Source organism: Ailuropoda melanoleuca, chromosome 13 (assembly GCF_002007445.2).
Source record: "Ailuropoda melanoleuca isolate Jingjing chromosome 13, ASM200744v2, whole genome shotgun sequence".
NCBI classification, from domain to species: domain Eukaryota; kingdom Metazoa; phylum Chordata; class Mammalia; order Carnivora; family Ursidae; genus Ailuropoda; species Ailuropoda melanoleuca.
In genome coordinates, this window is record NC_048230.1 from 27,548,529 (window position 1) to 27,566,594 (window position 18,066).

General features: G+C 38.1%; 1 protein-coding gene across 5 annotated transcripts in view; it reads right to left on the bottom strand.

Annotated features, from left to right (window-relative positions):
* Positions 1–18,066, bottom strand: part of GPATCH8 (G-patch domain containing 8) — a 107,314-nt gene that overhangs the window by 43,600 nt on the left and 45,648 nt on the right. For 3 of the 5 annotated variants that reach the window (XM_002919743.4, XM_011225655.3, XM_019800217.2), the window contains 2 exons: positions 5,528–5,595; positions 4,962–5,048 (listed from right to left, as the gene is read on the bottom strand). In XM_002919743.4, coding sequence (XP_002919789.1) covers positions 4,962–5,048; positions 5,528–5,595 — 155 coding nt within the window. Of the gene's footprint in view, positions 1–4,961; positions 5,049–5,527; positions 5,596–7,655; positions 7,701–18,066 lie in introns of all 5 variants that reach the window. The other 2 variants (XM_034641517.1, XM_034641518.1) reach the window with 1 other exon arrangement.

Here is an 18,066-nt window from a genome sequence, read left to right on the forward strand (position 1 = left end):
AAAAAAGATTTCATCTATTTATTTGACACAGAGAGAGAGAGCAAGCAAGCACAAGCAGTGAGAGTGGGAGAGGGAGAAGCAGACTCCCCACTGAGCAGGGAGCCTGATGTGGGGCTTGATCCCAGGACCCTGGGATCATGACCTGAACAGAAGGCAGACGCTTAATTGACTGCGCCATCCAGGCGCCCTAAAGGTTACACCTTTACAAAGATGTAAAGTCCTTTTATAAGACAGAGGTCTAAGCACAAGAATTCATAGGTAGGAATTATCCTTTGATGGATGGTGAAAGGGGAGAAATATTTAAGGACAGGAATATTTGGGCCCAAGTTTGATGGTGGATATTACAGGCAGATGAATGTGCTCTCACCTGATGGTCCAAATTTTCTTTGTTAAGTTTTCTATTAGGAGTAAGAGAAGGTGGAGGAAGGACAAGGGCAGTTGAGGGAAGATGAGGGCCTGAGAACCAATGCTTAAGAATAAAGCTGAGGGGACAAAGTAGGAAATGACAAAATAAAGATTAGTTGGCAGTTCTGTGAGCCCAGTGAATCAGAACCAGTCTCATACTGAACTACAGTAAACATGCAGAAATGCAAGTACTTGTACTGACTGGAGACAGGCTGTTGGTAAATAAGTAGCTATGACACAAGGATTAGAAGAAAAGAGTTGGGATCAAAGTGTTGAGGGAAATAAAAATCTGTGGTGCTTGAGAGGTACAAATTAAGGAAAATCTAAATTATTAAAGTCAAGGTTCCAAGATCATGTAAAGGTGAAGAACAAATATAGTGAAATAAATGAGTGACAAGAAGGAAGGGGAAAGGGTTTCACAAACAGTTAAGAGTTGACAAGATTTCTGTGCATCTGATCAATAAAATGGGGTAAGTAATTCTTGCTCTACCCAATACGAAGAGTTCAAATGAGAAATAATTTCATGGGGTAGGGGGACAAAAAGAGCCTCAAGATATAATGCATAATCTTAAGAGGCTATGAATTACTCAGCTATTTCATTTATTATTCACTTGATAGTGTAACTTTTACTTGAAAACAATAAAATGCATTCTTTAGAATATTTATTTTATTTAAAAAAAGATTTATTTACTTGAGAGAGAACACAAGCAGGTGAAGGGGCAGAAGGAGAGGGAGAAGCAGACTCCCTACTGAGCAGTGAGCCTGATGTGGGGCTCGATCCCCAGACTCTGGGATCATAAAATCAGCCGAAGGCAGATGCTTAAATGACTGAGCCACCCAGGCGCCCCACTTTAGAATATTTCTATTCCTGACAGTATACCAAATATATCTGGCTCTTCCCCTTATTTCAAAGAATTTATTTATTCAATTCATATTTACTGAGTACTTATGTGCCAGGCTTTATGCTAGATACAGTATATATACTGGTAGACAAATAAGACTCCTCAATGCCATTTCGGCCAAACAGTAGTCAGACTATACCAAGTGAACAAACAGAAATTTATAATTATAAATGATAAAAGACAGTGTTGCAAGAGAATAAGGCAGAGTGGAGGATTTATTTAAACTGGGTTAAGAGGGGGGCGCCTGGGTGGCTCAGATGGTTAAGCGTCTGCCTTCGGCTCAGGTCATGATCCCAGGGTCCTAGGATCGAGGCCCGCGTTGGGCTCCCTGCTCGGCAGGGAGCCTGCTTCTCCCTCTCCCCCTGCTGTTTCCCCTCCTTGTGCTCTTTCACTCTGTCAAATAAATAAATAAAATCTTTTTAAAAATAAATAAATAAACTGGGTGAAGAGGGAAGGTTTCGAAGCTAAGTCCTAAAGGATAAAAAAGAACCATGTGAAAGATGATGAAACATAGTGTCATAACCATTCAGGGCCTAAGGACAGTGTTTAGACAGAAAAAGAAGGCCTAGCCTAGCTAGGTCTGAACACGATGAACTCCAACATCTGAAGTTTAGGCCGAAAAGAAGGGACCAACAAAGGAACCTACACAGAAGCACTAAAGGACAGAGGAAGGAGAAATATAGGAAAGTATGAAATCTTCAAAAGCAAGAGAAAAGAAAATGTTTTAAAGAGAAAGGAATGGTCAATTGTATTCAATGCTGCCAAGAAACAGAATATGGAATAAGAGTTTTAAAATATCTACTGGATTTAGCAAATAGAGGTGTTTTGTGGCCTTAAGTGAAGTGGTTCAGGGAAAAGCACTAAAGCCAGCCTAAATGGGTTGAATAGTGCATAAAGAAAAGGGCAGGGAGAAGAGACTAGGAAAAGAAAAAAGGAAGAGAAGGAAGAAGATTTCACTATATTATAATTCTGGATAAAATAAAACACACAGGAGCACCTATCTTGGGCTCCTGGGATCAAGCCCCGAGTCAGGTTCCCTGCTCAGTGGGGAGTCGGCTTGTCCTTCACCCTCTGCCTCTCCCCCTCGCTTGTGTTCTCTCTCAAATAAAATCTTTGAAAACACACAAACACACAAACACACACACACATACACACACTCTCTCTCTCTCTCTCTCTCTCTCTAATATATAGCTGAGCTCAACTATATATTGCCTCAACAGGGCAATCCCTAGATACTTGAAGATGAGGCCTCAGGACCTTAATGACAGAAAGCTAGTAAGCTCTCCCTGTGAAAAGTTCAGAGATACGAAGAGCTGTCTCCATGGGTGTCTGGGCTGGCTCAGTCGGTAGAGCACCCAACTCTTGATCCTCAGGTTGTGAGTTCAAGCCCCATGTTGGGTGTAGAGATTACTTAAAAAAAATAAATAAAAATTAAAAAAAAAAAAAAAAGAATTTTCTCCATCCTTGAAACAGGAACTAGAAAAACTGCACTACCTCATTACCCTCTGTCCATGAAGACATCAAGAAATTCACCATGTATCAGGGTATAAATGGAAAGGGTCATGTATAAGAAGAGGCTGGAACTTCAGACCAGTCATTGGAGGACTTTAAGGATTTACACTTTCTACTCACAGCAGGAACCCTTAGTTTAGGTATTAACATTTTAAAACCAGTCCATCAGTTAAGACCCTAGATTTTAGCAAAGGCACATGTGAAGAACTCCCTCCGAAATCCAGGATACAAGAAACTTCCACAGAATGATGAGATGACAACCAAAACTGCAAGCCACACAAGGAGACAAACTACTATGAAAAGGTCAGGAGAAGCAACAAACTATAAAAACACATATCAAGTACTACAGATAACAGAAGATTTGAAAGAAATTATAAAATAAAAACATTAAAATGTTTAAAAAGAAAAAAAGGCACAAACAGCACCCCAAAGACAAAACCCAGGCACTACTAAAAAACCGAAAACCAAAAACAAATTAGAAATAGAATAAAAGAGATATTTCAAGAATTTAAAGTCATTGCCAGTGAAGCTGTTTTTTTAAAAAAAGTCAGACATGTGGGGCACCTGGGTGGCTCAGTCAGTTACGAGTCTTAAGCGTCCGACTCTTGGGTTTCAGCTCAGGTCAATGGAGCCCTGTGTCCTCTGCACTCAGTGGAGAGTCTGCTTCAAGATTCTTGCCCTCTGCCCCTCCCCCACCTTGCTCTCTCTCAAACATGCATCTTTTTCTTTTTAAAAGACTTTATGTATTTGTCAGAGAGAGAGGAAGAGCACAAGCAGGGGGAGAAGTGGGCAGAGGGAGAAGCAGGCTCCCCACTGAGCAAGGAGCCCGATTTGGGACTCAATCCCAAGACCCTGGGATCATGACCTGAGCCGAAGACAGATGCTTAACGACTAAGCCACCCAGGCGCCCCTAAATAAATCCTTAAAAAAAAAAAAGATTTTAAAAAATAAATCTCTTTTCCCTCTTCCCATTTTAAGGTTCATGACCAAAATCAGTTTCTTTTTTCTTTTTTTAAGATTTACTTATTTATTTATTTATTTGACAGAGATAGACAGCCAGCGACAGAGGGAACACAAGCAGGGGGAGTGGGAGAGGAAGAAGCAGGATCATAGCGGAGGAGCCCGATGTGGGACTCGATCCCGGAACACTGGGATCACACCCTGAGCCAAAGGCAGACGCCTAACGACTGTGCTACCCAGGTGCCCCAAGTTTCTAAATGATAATCTTTTTTTTTTTTTTTAAGATTTTATTTATTTGACAGAGAGATAGCCAGCGAGAGAGGGAACACAGCAGGGGAGTGGGAGAGGAAGAAGCAGGTTCCCAGCGGAGGAGCCCGATGTGGGGCTTGATCCCGGAACGCCGAGATCATGCCCTGAGCCGAAGGCAGATGCTTAACGACTGCGCTACCCAGGCGCCCCTCTAAATGATAATCTTAACTAAGCCTATTTCTTACCTTCAAATTTACCTATTTTATAGTAGAGACTGGGAATAGTACATCTTGAAAGGCTTGTTCCCTGATCAGTCTATTTGAAAGCTAACTTATAATATGGTCTAAACTACTTTTCTGCAGTTTAAACTAATCCTTTAAAAAGGAAAGTATTGATGTTCTCAATTTTTTTTTTTTTTTAAGAGAGAACAAGGGGGAAAGGGAGAGGAAGAGAGAGAATCTTAAGCTGGCTCCTTGCCCAACATGCAGCCTGACACGGGGCTCAATCTCATGACCCTGAGATCATGATCTGAGCCGAAATCAAGAGTCGGTGCCTAACCGACTGAGCCACCGAGGTGCCCTTCAATTTGTTATTCTTAAAATACCTTATCCATTGAAAAACAAAAGTCTTGTCAATAGGTTCAAGTTCCCAAAGGACTCTTACATAACAATTTTTACTGCTACTACTCCCTACTATGTACCAGGCACTGTGTTTTCAAAGATTAATGCAATCATTTCAACAGAATTATTAAGTGGGTATTAGCTCTATAGTTTTTACAACAGCAATATAGGAAACTAACAGAAACCTAAGGCCTACTACTAATCAGCACTAAATGTCAAACAAATGCTGTTATCAACAGAGATCCTTTTCATCAAAATGAGTATCTCTTTCAGTGTGAGCACCCAACATGCAAGAATGGCTTCATTCAAGTACCTTGTACTTCTGTCTCAATTCTTCTGTGTCTTCTTTTTCTACTTCTAGGACACGGCGCCGTTCGGTAGCATCTTCGGCATAATCAAGCTTAACAAAAATAGATATAATTAGTCTTAATTCCTAAAGTACCCCAATTAGCTAATAAAAAGTCACTCACACAACTACAGTATTACATGAAAATAAAAACTTCATATTATACTTAGCTACCTTTTGCTTTATTGTCATCCCACAGAGAAAATGTGTGCAAAATAGCTAATTAATCCTTTCATGCTGGTGGTTCCCAACAGACACATTTTTTTATGATAACAGACTTTACTTCAATGTTCAATGCCAAAGAATTAGGAGTAAATGGAGAAAATATTTTAGGCAGGGGCATTATCTGCCACCTACCTGCTTCAAAGCCAGCACTAAATGAGAATGTAAAATATATTTTAAAGTTCCCAAAGAAAAATATTAAAACTATATTCTATCTAATAAGTGTATTCTTGTATTGGCATTTGAATTTGGAATTAATATCAATTTTAAACACTCCACTTAAAAAAAAATAGCTAACAAGATCAATTTACCTCCATTTCCATGCGACCCATGCCCATGACATCATACTTGACGACAATCGGAATGGGATCTGTTCTCCCTGTAATAGGAACACATAATCAAGGTAAGAGGCAAGGCTAAACCAACAGTTCACTTTATACATTGAGTTTGGGTGGTTAGAGATCTTGCCTTGGAGTGCAGAGACCAGAAAGCTACAGTGAACCAAACACAAGCCATTCTCACAGCTTACAACCAAACCTACCTCTCGCAGTTTAAGCCCAACTAACCACCTTGGTTGACATTCTAGTTGGGGAAAATTCCAGATTACTATGACAAAATTAAATAAGTAATTCAAAGCACTTCTAAGCAATGGCACCAGGAGATTTAAAATAAAAAACCCTCAGAAACTTCTTTTTAAAATGATCCCCAAATAACTTTTCATCAAGAATCACTTCACTCTTACTGTCCACTGACATCCTCCCACATACACTTTTAAAACTAGTAATAAATATCTCAACTGATATGCTTAAATTTAAAAAAAAAACACGGTTTCAAACATGATACAGGAAAACTCTGTAATTGCAACTCAGCATGTTTAGTATTTTTTTGTTTTCAATAATTAACTGGGGCTGCGACAAAATTTAAATAAAAAGCAACAGTTAGTTGCCCTTAGGGACAAAACATTGTTTTACTTTTAAACTGGTGCTCTGAGGTCTCATTTTCCAGAGTGGATTTAACACTGGCTGTGGTAATCGGTAAGCTGTGAAAAGGACTAGTTGCGAAGAAAATTGACTTTAAACTAATCAATCTATGCTGGAGATTTTTAAAAATGTATATTTAATCCACTCATAACCAGCCAAACAAAGCAAAATGGGGCAGACAAGCACTTTACTACCACAGCTGTTTTACATCACAACTTGCGCTGTTTATTGTGATGTAAGCCCACTGAAAAGAGGACTGACTTACCTTAACCGTTGTACACCTTTAGTGAAAAAACACAACGTTTACTTCCTTCATCATTTCACTCAGGCTGGTGTAAACAATTGTTTTGTTTGTTTTTTTGTGTGTTTTTGTTGTTGTTGTCATACACACATATGTATTATACCTTTGGGCTAAAAGTTGAGTTTTGTCAGGCTAAATCTGAGGTATTACCAAAACCAATTAAAAATAAATAAATGCCATATTCATGACTAGGCTTAGTCCTGGAGAAAAAGGAAGAAACTGTTTTCAAAGTGACTGGCAACCACTTATATCCAGTTGCTCCATATAGGTGTTTAATTTTTGTCTTTAAAACATAATGAAAAACAAATTCAGAAGTTTACTTATCACCAATATCCCATGATAGTTTTCAAACAATAAATAAGGAGATAATTAGGAATAATTATCACAGTGAAAGTTTAAGTTAATAAAGATCCTTTCATGCCAGGAAAAAAAAAAAAGGAAAAAATTTCTAAAATACAGCCTTCTTTTAAAAACTATCAAAGACTGCCAGTTAAACAAAATGAAAATGCATACTACCTTATGCCCAATGGTATAATAAATAAGCAGTGACTGCAATCTTTAGCAAAAGGACCAAATTAAAGACAGGTTATAAAAATGACTTCCTAAGTGCAATATCACTTTCATAACGTCTCAATCAGGGATTTACTGGTTAAAATACACAAATACTCCAATGAAAGAATTGAAAAGAAATGTCAAAGGAATTTACTTTTTTTGGTTTTGGTTTCTTTTTTGGTCTGTCAGAATTTGTTTTGCAAGAATCAAGAAAGTTTTGGTACAAATTCATTACCTCTGTAAACCCCTGTTTATAAACTATACATTAGTACTTTTGCCTTCTAAGGCAGTCAAAGTTTGTTTTAATGTATTCATAAATTGCAGTAGCAAGTGCTAGTGCCCATTACATTGTGGGAAAATCAAGTTTTTGACAGTATTAGAATTTAATGTTTTAACTGATTTTTTTTGGCAGTTCTAACACAAACAGATACATCCCTTCTTAACAGTACCCTTTAATGAACAAGGATCAGACAAGTTGCATAAGGAAAGGAAAGGAAAATGAAAAAGACCAAGCAGAAGGATGAAGGCTACAACAGAGAAAGTAAGCCTAACATATTGGTGCACTGATGACAAAAGGAGTAATTCAGTCTGAAAATAAAAAATTACCACTGCTAAGTTTACCATCACCACAACAAGTCCAGGATCATAATGCTGTAAAAAAGAAACACCATTTGTTAGGCAGAAACCATTAGCGTAGGAAACAGGCCTTCTAGCAGGCAGATGGGAAGGGGTAAAGTAACAATTGGTTTGTCCCTCCCCCAATTTCAGCTGAAGAAGAGGAAGGACAGTTTGTGCTACAGCAGTTGTTCTCACACTGGTTGGCCCACGGTATGAGATTTTTACGCTGCTACTTGAGAACATGTACAACCTCCTCTTTAACAATTCCGGGGGGGGGGTGTTAAAGTGAGAGAACTAGCTCTAGCTTCCAATTTCTAATTTAACTATTCATTCTGGTAAATCAGTATTCAGGGCCCAAGTTGGGACTTCTCCTTAAAGAAATAACATCAAAGACAGTCAGATCAACTGGACAGTGATCAAGTCATTTCCTTCACTGAAAGAAAGAACTCTAAGAGGATTTGTGGGTGGGAAGGGAGTCATCAAGAGCTTGTTAAAAAAATATATAAGTAAAAGATCTGGAAAATAACCTTTTACACTAAGTGCTTAGAAAACTTATGTGTATTTGAGTTCTGTTATGAATGAATAAAACCCCTGATGTAGCTTTCCTTAGAAATTTGTTTTCTTTTAATGAAGTCTTCCCAGGCTTGCCAACATCTTTCTGCATACAACAAAGCCAAGCTCTGAAGGAGACCAGGAACTCCAGAGAAAGTGGCATCGAAATGGCTGTCACATTCATAATTAGTCCACTCAGAAAATAATCTGAAGGAATTATAATAACATTGGTGACAGAGAGGAACTACACTTACTGTGGTGAGCACTGAGTACTATACAGAACTGCTGAATCATGTTGTACACCTGAAACTAATGTAACACTGGATGTTAATCATACTTCAATTAAAAAAAATTTAGGGGCGTCTGGCTGGCTTAGTCAGTGGAGCACACGACTCTTGATCTAGGGGTTGTGAATTCAAGCCCCACCTTGGGCATAGAGCTTACTTATAAAATATATATACAACAACAACAAAAAACAAATAACAATCTGAATATGACATTATTGTCTGGGCCAAGCAGTAATTTCTTTCCATTATTAAAGAGGCTCCAGAAGGAAAAGACACAGAATAATATATAATACAGGAAGAAACTGCAGTTTAAAAAACAAACGAACAAACCTCTCAATTTATTCATTTGTGATTAATGATAAATCCTACCATAAAGAATACCTCTGTGAAACACCTGAATAACAACTTACAGGGATGACTTTTCAAAACGTAGGTAGGAACCAAATGTTTGCTAATATGATATTCTCTAGAAAACACAACTTCTTTTTAAAAAATAAATTGAGCTGGGGCACCTGGCTGGCTCAGTCAGTAGAGCATGCAATTCCTGATTTTGAGGTTCTAAGTTTGAGCCCCATGTTGGGTACAGAGGTTACTTAAAAATAAAATCTTTAGGGGCGCCTGGGTGGTGCAGTCATTAAGCGTCTGCCTTCGGCTCAGGGCGTGATCCCAGCGTTCTGGGATCGAGCCCCACATCAGGCTCCTTCTCTGGGAGCGTGCTTCTTCCTCTCCCACTCCCCCTGCCTGTGTTCCCTCTCTCGCTGGCTGTCTCTGTCAAAATAAGTAAATAAAATCTTTAAAAAAAATCTTTAAAAAATAAAAATTATAAAAAATTAAATTAAGGGACACCTGGGTGGCTCAGTTGGTTGGGCGTCTGCCTTTGGCTCAGGTCATGATCCCAGGGTCTTGGGATCGAGCCCCACATCAGGCTCCCTGCCTAGTGGGAAGTCTGCTTCTCTGCCCCTCTCCCCGCTTGTACTCTATAATAAATAAATATTCAAAAATTTTAAATTAAATTTAAATTTAAAAATATTTTTAAAAATTTGGGGCGCCTGGGTAGTGCAGTCGTTAAGCATCTGCCTTTGGCTCAGGGCGTGATCCTGGCGTTCTGGGATCGAGCCCCACATCAGGCTCCTCTGCTGGGAGCCTGCTTCTTCCTCTCCCACTCCCCCTGCTTGTGCTCCCTCTCTTGCTGGCTGTCTCTCTCTCTGTCAAATAAATAAAATCTTAAAAAAAAAATCCATTAAATTAAGAACATTTTGTTGTTTATTTCACTCCAAAGGACACAACTTCCACCAGAAGACTAAACACTTTCCTTAGTAGAAACTGTCCTCCTCAGTCAAAGATCAATAAATACTATGACTGTGATGTGGCCAAATGGAGAAAGGGAAGAGGAAAAAAGAAAGAAGGGGAGGGGAAAAAAAAAAAGAAAAGCAAAAGAAAACATACCAGGATCTAGAATATGTCAATACCAGTGTATTCATGTGATGGAAAAAAATTGATATTCATATTTTCTATATCAAAACCTTAAATATATATACAAATATTAAATCATTATATAGTATACCTGAAACTAATATTCTGTATGACAATGATACTTCAGCAAAAAAAAATTTTAATATTTATTTTAAAAAATATTTAGATTTATTAATTTATTTGACAGAGAGAAAGAGATAGTGAGCATGAACAGGAGAGGGGGACGGAAGGGGTGCAGTGGCAGGCAGGCAGAAGGAGAGGGAGAAGCAGGCTCCCCATGAGCAGGGAGCCCAATGCTAGGCTCCATCCCAGGACCCCCAGATCGTGACCTGAGCTGAAGGCAGACATTTAACCACTGAGCCACCCAGGTGCCCCCCCCATTTTTTTAAATAGAAGAAAAAAAACTTTACATGTTTCATAAACCAACCCGAATTGTACTTTGTATATTTTAAAAGGTAGTTTTACTTCTATAATGACAAAAGTACTAAAATGTGCATATATGCATCTCTTGCTAAAATGTGAAGCTATTATCGTAACTGAAGAGAAAATAAGGCCAATATAAAAATTCACTGACCACAGTCACTTTGTTTCTGAGAAAATCCCTCATGAATTAGTTTTGATTTGAAAATAATTAAAGATATACTAATCTACAAAACTGGCCCAAAAATTGCACTGAAGAGAAATACTTTTTTGAGAAACGCTATTTTTAGAGACAAACTCGAGGAAAAGAACAATTGGGAAGAAAATATTAAAGAACAACCATAATTTGGTCAACAGCCACACTTCAAATCATATGATTTCCCCACAGAAACAAATTAGAAATGAAGAAGCTTTCAAAGTAATTACCAGTAAAACACTGGTTGGACAGTCAATAGATAAAAGAACACCTCAATTTCTTTCTGCTACCTTTCCCCTTACTAAGATTGATTCAAAAATAAATATTCACAAAAAATACTTATTGAACAGCTACTATACTGTTGGAAGGCACTGGGCATATGGCAGTGATCAACACAAAATTCTAAACCCCCATTAATTACCAATAATTAGACAAAATAATCTTACCAAATTAAATTTCTGGCATGGGGGGGAACAGAACATTTATAGAGCCAATGCATATACCTGAAAACACTTAAAAAATACCTGATGTTCTCTTAAGATATCTAAAATAGTTTTAAAAGACTGATCCTAATAAAGCAGAAATAAATATAAAAGCAATCAAAGCCACAATATCCACTTCCAAAAGGCCAGTGATTAACTGATTAAGACCAAGAGCCTGTCCTCACATCTTTAAATCTATTTATTTCTTACTTTTAGCAACTCAAATAGATGTATGAAATACTGGTTTGCAAAACTATTCAAAATAGGACTCTTAGTAAACTATGTTAATGCATTTAAATATAATTTCATTAGTGATTACACACAACTCTCAGAAACACTGAGTAAAAAAAATGGTACATCTATTACCAAGCCTAAGTGTCACTTTTGCAAATTTCTCCTGAAAATAAGTCTTCAGTACCATAAAAACAATGATTACTTTCAGCATCATTTAAGTACTTTTTCTTAGTAACTATAATGTGATAAATGCTACCTCCCTGAAACACTAACTCGAAATATCAAGCACATTAACTATTCCCTACACAGTTTCTAAGGTTTTTTTGTCTTTTATTTTTTTTTTTAAGATTTTATTCATTTATTTGAGAGACAGAGAGAGAGAGAGAGAGGAAAGCAAGAGCAGGGGGAGAGGGAGAAGCAGGCTCCCCACTGAGCAGGGAGACAGACACGGGGCTCCATCCCAGGATCTCAAGCTTATGACCTGAGCCGAAGGCAGACGCTCAACTGACTGAGCCACCCAGGTGCCCCCAGAGCTCCTAATGTTTAAAAAAGAAAGAAAGAAAAAAACAAAAAACAAAAACCTTCCTACTCAATAGAATTCAAATTCTCCAGTACAGAACTAATTATATTCTTGCCATAGCCAGTTTAGTGATCTATACAACAACCAGATTAATTGATTTTCAAATACAGATGTTTTCTAAGGGCACAGAAATTTAACTGTGACCCAAAGGAATCCCCATCCTTCCATCTTACCAGGGTATCAAATCTGGCTTTCCAAGATAAAATAGTTCAATTTTAATCACATAGCCTAATATTACTAAACAAGGACAGAGAAGAGGCAAAAAAGTATTACCAATGAACATGTTATGGCATCAGAATGTTAAGCCTGAAAAGGATATCTCATCAGGGATGACATGAGATACTCAAGCCCTTAGAAGATATTAATAAAGGGAGTTTGAGAGGTGCTTTCATTTAAAAAAAAAAAATCATGGGGCGCCTGGGTGGCACAGCGGTTAAGTGTCTGCCTTCGGCTCAGGGCGTGATCCCGGCGTTAAGGGATCGAGCCCCACATCAGACTCCTCCACTATGAGCCTGCTTCTTCTTCTCCCACTCCCCCTGCTTGTGTTCCCTCTCTCGCTGGCTGTCTCTATCTCTGTTGAATAAATAAATAAAATCTTAAAAAAAAAAAAAGTTTAAAAAAATCACCTGAAGAAAAATCATACTTTTATTCCAAATAAGACTGTTTTAGCTAAAATTACATCAACTCACTGGAGGCTATAATGTGAAGATCAATTTATCTTTTTAAATGGGAAAACCAACTTAATAAATACAATTTCAGGGGGCGCCTGGGTGCCCCAGTCAGTTAAGCATTGGACTCCTGATTTCGGCTCAGGTTGTGATCTCAGGGTCGTGAGATCAAGTCCCGCATCAGGCTCCACATTAGGCATGAGCCTACTTGGGATTCACTCTCTCCATCTACCCCTCCTTTCACCCTGTCCATGCAGTACACATATTCTAAGAACAAAACAAAACCATACGTACATACAATTTCAGGTTAAAATAACCCAAAAAACACAGGGCTTGGCAGTAAGGGAAAAACAATATTAGGTCCCTAGTTTAAAAAAAAAGTTGGGTAACATTTCTGTGCCCTGAGTTTTACTTATGTTTGTATTCCGAGTAACTGACACAGTATCTGGGATAGAGTGGTGTTCAATTAAAAGCATTTGTTGACTCAAAAGAAAGATCATATTCATAGTGGGTCTAAAACTTGTTCAGGTCTACATATTTAGTCGTCATAGTGCTTTCTGCTTCATGCCATGAAATTCTGATAATTTAACTGTCTTATAACCAAGTAATTATTTAATCAAATAGAATATAAGGCTATATTACCCAGGCCTTCATATCTAAAAAAATATGTAAGGTATCATAAAGAAATATTTGAATTTTGCATTACTGTTCATTAGAGACTTGTTCGATTTGTTTTATCTGCTGTCATTCGTCAGCAATCAAGAAGCAGGAATCACACGTTTAAGGAGTTAGATACACTTAAGGCTCACTTCAGTATTTTTTAAGCGTATTTACTTACTTAAGTAATCTCTACACCCAACATGGGGCTTGAATTCACAACCCTGAGATTAAGAGTTGCATGATATTCTGACTGCGCCAGTTAGGCGCCGTGGCTCACTTCAATTCTTAGAAAGTTTAAAGAGTGGAAAATATCTGAGTAGATAATATGTGGTCAAGTTATGTAGATAGTAGCCAGTCCTATGGCACTGTAATAACCCAATAATCCCAACACCTTCTTAGTGCTGTATTTTCTTACTATTGATCAAGTTTTCCATAACTACACTGAGAATTTTTTACTATTCCAGGATCCCTCAATAACCCAAAAAAGACTTTCCAGCTTCATTTAAATTGCTCCTCCTTTACTTTCCACATTAACCCTCTCCTCAGTTCATCTTTATTTTTTTTTCTATGTTTTTCAAGGTAGTCCCTAAAAAGGCTGGGCTACAAAATCTCAGTTCTCCAATAAGAAATAATTTCTAACCACTTGTGTCACCTTTGACAACCAGCACCTGAATCTCAGTAGCCTCCCCTGCAAAATGGATATTATCCTCACTTTCAGGTTTGGTATGCAGATCAAGACATAACAAGTAGAAGATGCTTTGGAAACCATAAATCACCATGTAGGATGTTGAACTCTAAACCAATTATCTCAAAGCTTCAGAAAAAATTTTAAAATAAAAAAAATTTGAAAAGAGAAAGAAAACTTTAAAAAATAATAATTTGTTTTCCCTACATTTCCAAATTTGGCATTTTTAAAAATAAAATGAATGATACTCTAAAATAGAAGCTGTGACAAATTATAATGTTTTACATGCAATTTAATGATAATGAAACAACTTTACAGATGGGAGAAGGTTATTATCCAGGATCAATAATCAAAGAATCATCCAAAAATGTTTTCCATATACCAGTCCATTAACAAAATGAGACTGAGTATCAAAAGCAATGTTACATAAATATTAAATCCAAGCCAAAACAATGAACCTAAAGAAGCATAATTTTAGGGGCACCTGGGTGGCTCAGTTGGTTAAGTGGCTGCCTTTGGCCAAGGTCATGATCCCAGGGTCCTAGGATGGAGCCCCGAGTTGAGCTACCTGCTCAGCGGGCAGTCTGCTTCTCCCTTTCCCTCTGCCCCCTTCCCCTGATGGTGCTCTCTTGCGCTATCAAATAAATCTTAAATTAAAACAAAACAAAACTTTAGCAAAACCTTCTCCAAACTAAATACATAGTTCAAATCATCTAAGAAAACATATAAATATATTTTAGGCTAAAGCCTAACCAAAATTGAGTAAGTTAAACATTGTCAAGATGTTTACTATTTTACTATTTTTGTCACCCAGAAGACAAAAGCAGCTATGTATGTGTACTAAATAGCAAGATACTAATTCACAGTATGTCAAATTTGTAATAGATGAAGTCCACATGGAATATAAGAATAAATTCAGAATTTCAAGTAGACTGAAATTACTCAAAATCCCCGATTTCCTTCGGAGTCTCTGCTAAGAGTCCAGAGATTCTAGGTAATCCCTAGAATTCCTCTTTTCTTTTTCTTCTTCTTTTTTTTTTTTTAACAGTTCTAAAAATCTATGATTCTGTACAGCTTTGAAAGTATTTTGTCTCTTCTTAGTTCCTATTCATCAAATTTTTTAATTTTTCACTATTTCTACCTGACTGGACTATTCTATTTACAAGAAATCACTATCGGGGTGCCTGGGTGGCTCAGTCGTTAAGCCTCTGCCTTTGGCTCAGGGTGTGATCCCAGAGTCCTGGGATCGACCCCCGCATCGGGCTCCCTGCTCTACTGGGAGCCTGCTTCTTCCTCTCCCACTCCCCCTGCTTGTGTTCCCTCTCTCGCTGGCTGTCTCTCTCTGTCAAATAAATAAATAAAATCTTAAAAAAAAAAAGAGAGAGAGAGAAATCACTATCACTATATACTCTATATTGCTCATTTAAAAAGTTTCTTGGAGGGACGCCTGGGTGGTGCAGTCCATTAAGCATCAGACTTTTGGTCTCAGCTAGGTTGTGATCTCAGGGTCCTGAGATCAAGTCCCCAGTTGCGCTCCATGCTCAGCGCCAAGGCAGCTTGAGACTCTTCTCTACCCCCATCCCCCCCACATGCTCTAAAATAAATAAATCTTTAAAAAAAAAAAAAAAAGTTTCCTGGACACTCACTTTCTTGCCTAAGTAAGAAATCCAGTTTCTACATAAACCAGTTTCATTTTAATAATGCAATTTTTTAAAAAAATCACGCAAATTAACCTAGGGCGAGAAGTCAGTAATACGGTAGTAAACAATGTAAATCAGGCTAAGGATGAGACTACTAGGAAAAATAAACAGCATTATACTAATTCAGACCCAAAATCACTAATACATTTTCGATGAGTAAAGAACCAACTGTCTACCCTACTTGCTGTAGTGAAGGTAATCTTCTCAGAAGCCTATTTTATTCACATGGCCCAGAGCAAATTCTTCGGGGGAGCCTGTTTAAAATGTAAACTCCTGGGGCACTTGAGTGGCTCAGTGGTTAAGTGTCCGATTCTTGATCTTGGCTAAGATCTTGATGTCACAGTTTTGAGTTCAAGCCCTGTGCTGGGTTCCACACCGGGCATTAGGCCTACTTTGAAAAATAAAAAACAACAAAAAAAAATGTAATTTCCTGAACCCCACTCCAGACCCGCTGAGTTGTGCTGGTTGTAAATCTACATTTTTAACACGCACCCAAGGTGATTCTGCAGCTCATTAAAGTTTGAAACCATTAAATTTAATGGAAAAAGTACTGGAGTAAAGGTCAAAAGACTTGTGCATTTATAAACACAGCTCTCAGGCTTAGCAGTCCGACTATGAATAATACTTAAGGGTTTTTTAAATTTTTATTTTTTTAAGATTTTATTTATTTGACAGAAAGAAACAGCCAGCGAGAGAGGGAACACAAGCAGGGGGAGTGGGAGAGGAAGAAGCAGGCTCCCAGTAGAGCAGGGAGCCCGATGCGGGGGTCGATCCCAGGACCCTGGGATCATGAGCTGAGCCGAAGGCAGACGCCCAATGACTGAGCCACCCAGGCACCCCAACACTTAAGTTTTTCAATCTATTAAGTGGCATTATCTCCCAGTCTACATATTGAGGAGGAAAATGAGATTGAATACAGGTATAAAACATATATCATCAAGTTCAATTCCCTAGACCTTCAAATCTTTTTAGAATATAGGTATACTGAGGGTACAGCAAGGAAACACTGCTTATTAGTTACAGAACTCAAATTCAAACCCAGGTCAAATTTCAAATGAGATCATAAAGTGGTAACCTAAAGTGGGTCAAATTTAGGTCTTCCATATGTTCTGTTTATCCCAAATTATTTTGAACTTTGAGCCAATCTTTATCAAGTAGGAAATTCACCAAAAATTCTACATTTCTGGTTCCTTTTAAAAAATTCGGAAGCTCTGGGGTGCCTGGGTGGCTCAGGAGCTTCTGACTCCTGACCCTGGCTCAGGTCGACAGAGCCTCATGTGGGGCTTGGCGCTCAGGGGAAGTCTGCTTGAGATTCTCTCTCTCGCTCTCCTCCGCCCCCCCCCCCACCATGTGGGCTCTCTCTCAATCACTCTAAAAAACCTTAAAAAAAAAGGCACCTGGGTGGCTCAGGTCATGATCCCAGGGTCCTAGGATCAAGCCTGCTTCTCCCTCACCCTCTGCAGTGCTCTTGTTCTCTCTCTCAAATAAAATAAATCTTTAAAAAAAATTTAAAGTGAGAGCAGAGAGAAATGTAAAATACAAGAAATAAAAAGGGATGGGGTGCTTGGGTGGCTCCCCAGAGACCAATTACCAATCATCTCTAAAAAAATGGCCAAAGTTCTTACCACTCAATCTAGCCTTAAGTTTCTAGTGACTTTACACAAATTTATGTTAATCATGAAGAATATATATAACCACTTTAAGAGCCTTAAGGAAAAAAATCACATACACAGCTACCTCTAATTTTTTTGGGCCAGAATAACTATTTCAATTCTGTAATATTGTATTTCTCACCACCACCATCTTTCCAGAACAGAGAAGTGAGCCGCCACACAGACTGTAGGTACACTACAGCATCTTGATTAAAAGCATAGTTTGGGCACCACTATTCCACCACTTATTTGCTAGAAGGTCTTGGGCAAAGCACTGCTCATAATATCAATTTCCTCACCTAAAAAACAGGAATGATATCTACCTGAAAGAGGATTTAAATTACATAATCCATATGCAAGCACTCACGGAACACTTAATAAATGCTAGTGGCTATTATAAAGGATTAACGCTAAACCCAGCGAACAAGAGCTTGACCGTCAGACATATGCATGAACTAATCATATACTGTGCTTCTTGGTTGATTTGTTTAATCATCCTTCATATCTATATCTTCTTTTCCATTTCCATTGCCATCACTCTATTCTAAGTCCTCATCAACTCATACCCAGACAACTTTCTAAACAGTCTTCCATTCACCTTCAGACATACTTTGATCATACCAGTATTTAACTTCTACCACAGATGTCCTGGTTGGTGTACTGGAAAGAACAATAAATCACAAATCAGAGAATGTGGCGCTGGGTTTCAGCACTATCACAAAGACATTTTGAAACCCTAAACTTAAATTTCTCCATCCGTAAGATGAATTTTAGATAAAATTATCTTTAATATCTTTTTGCTATAAAAGA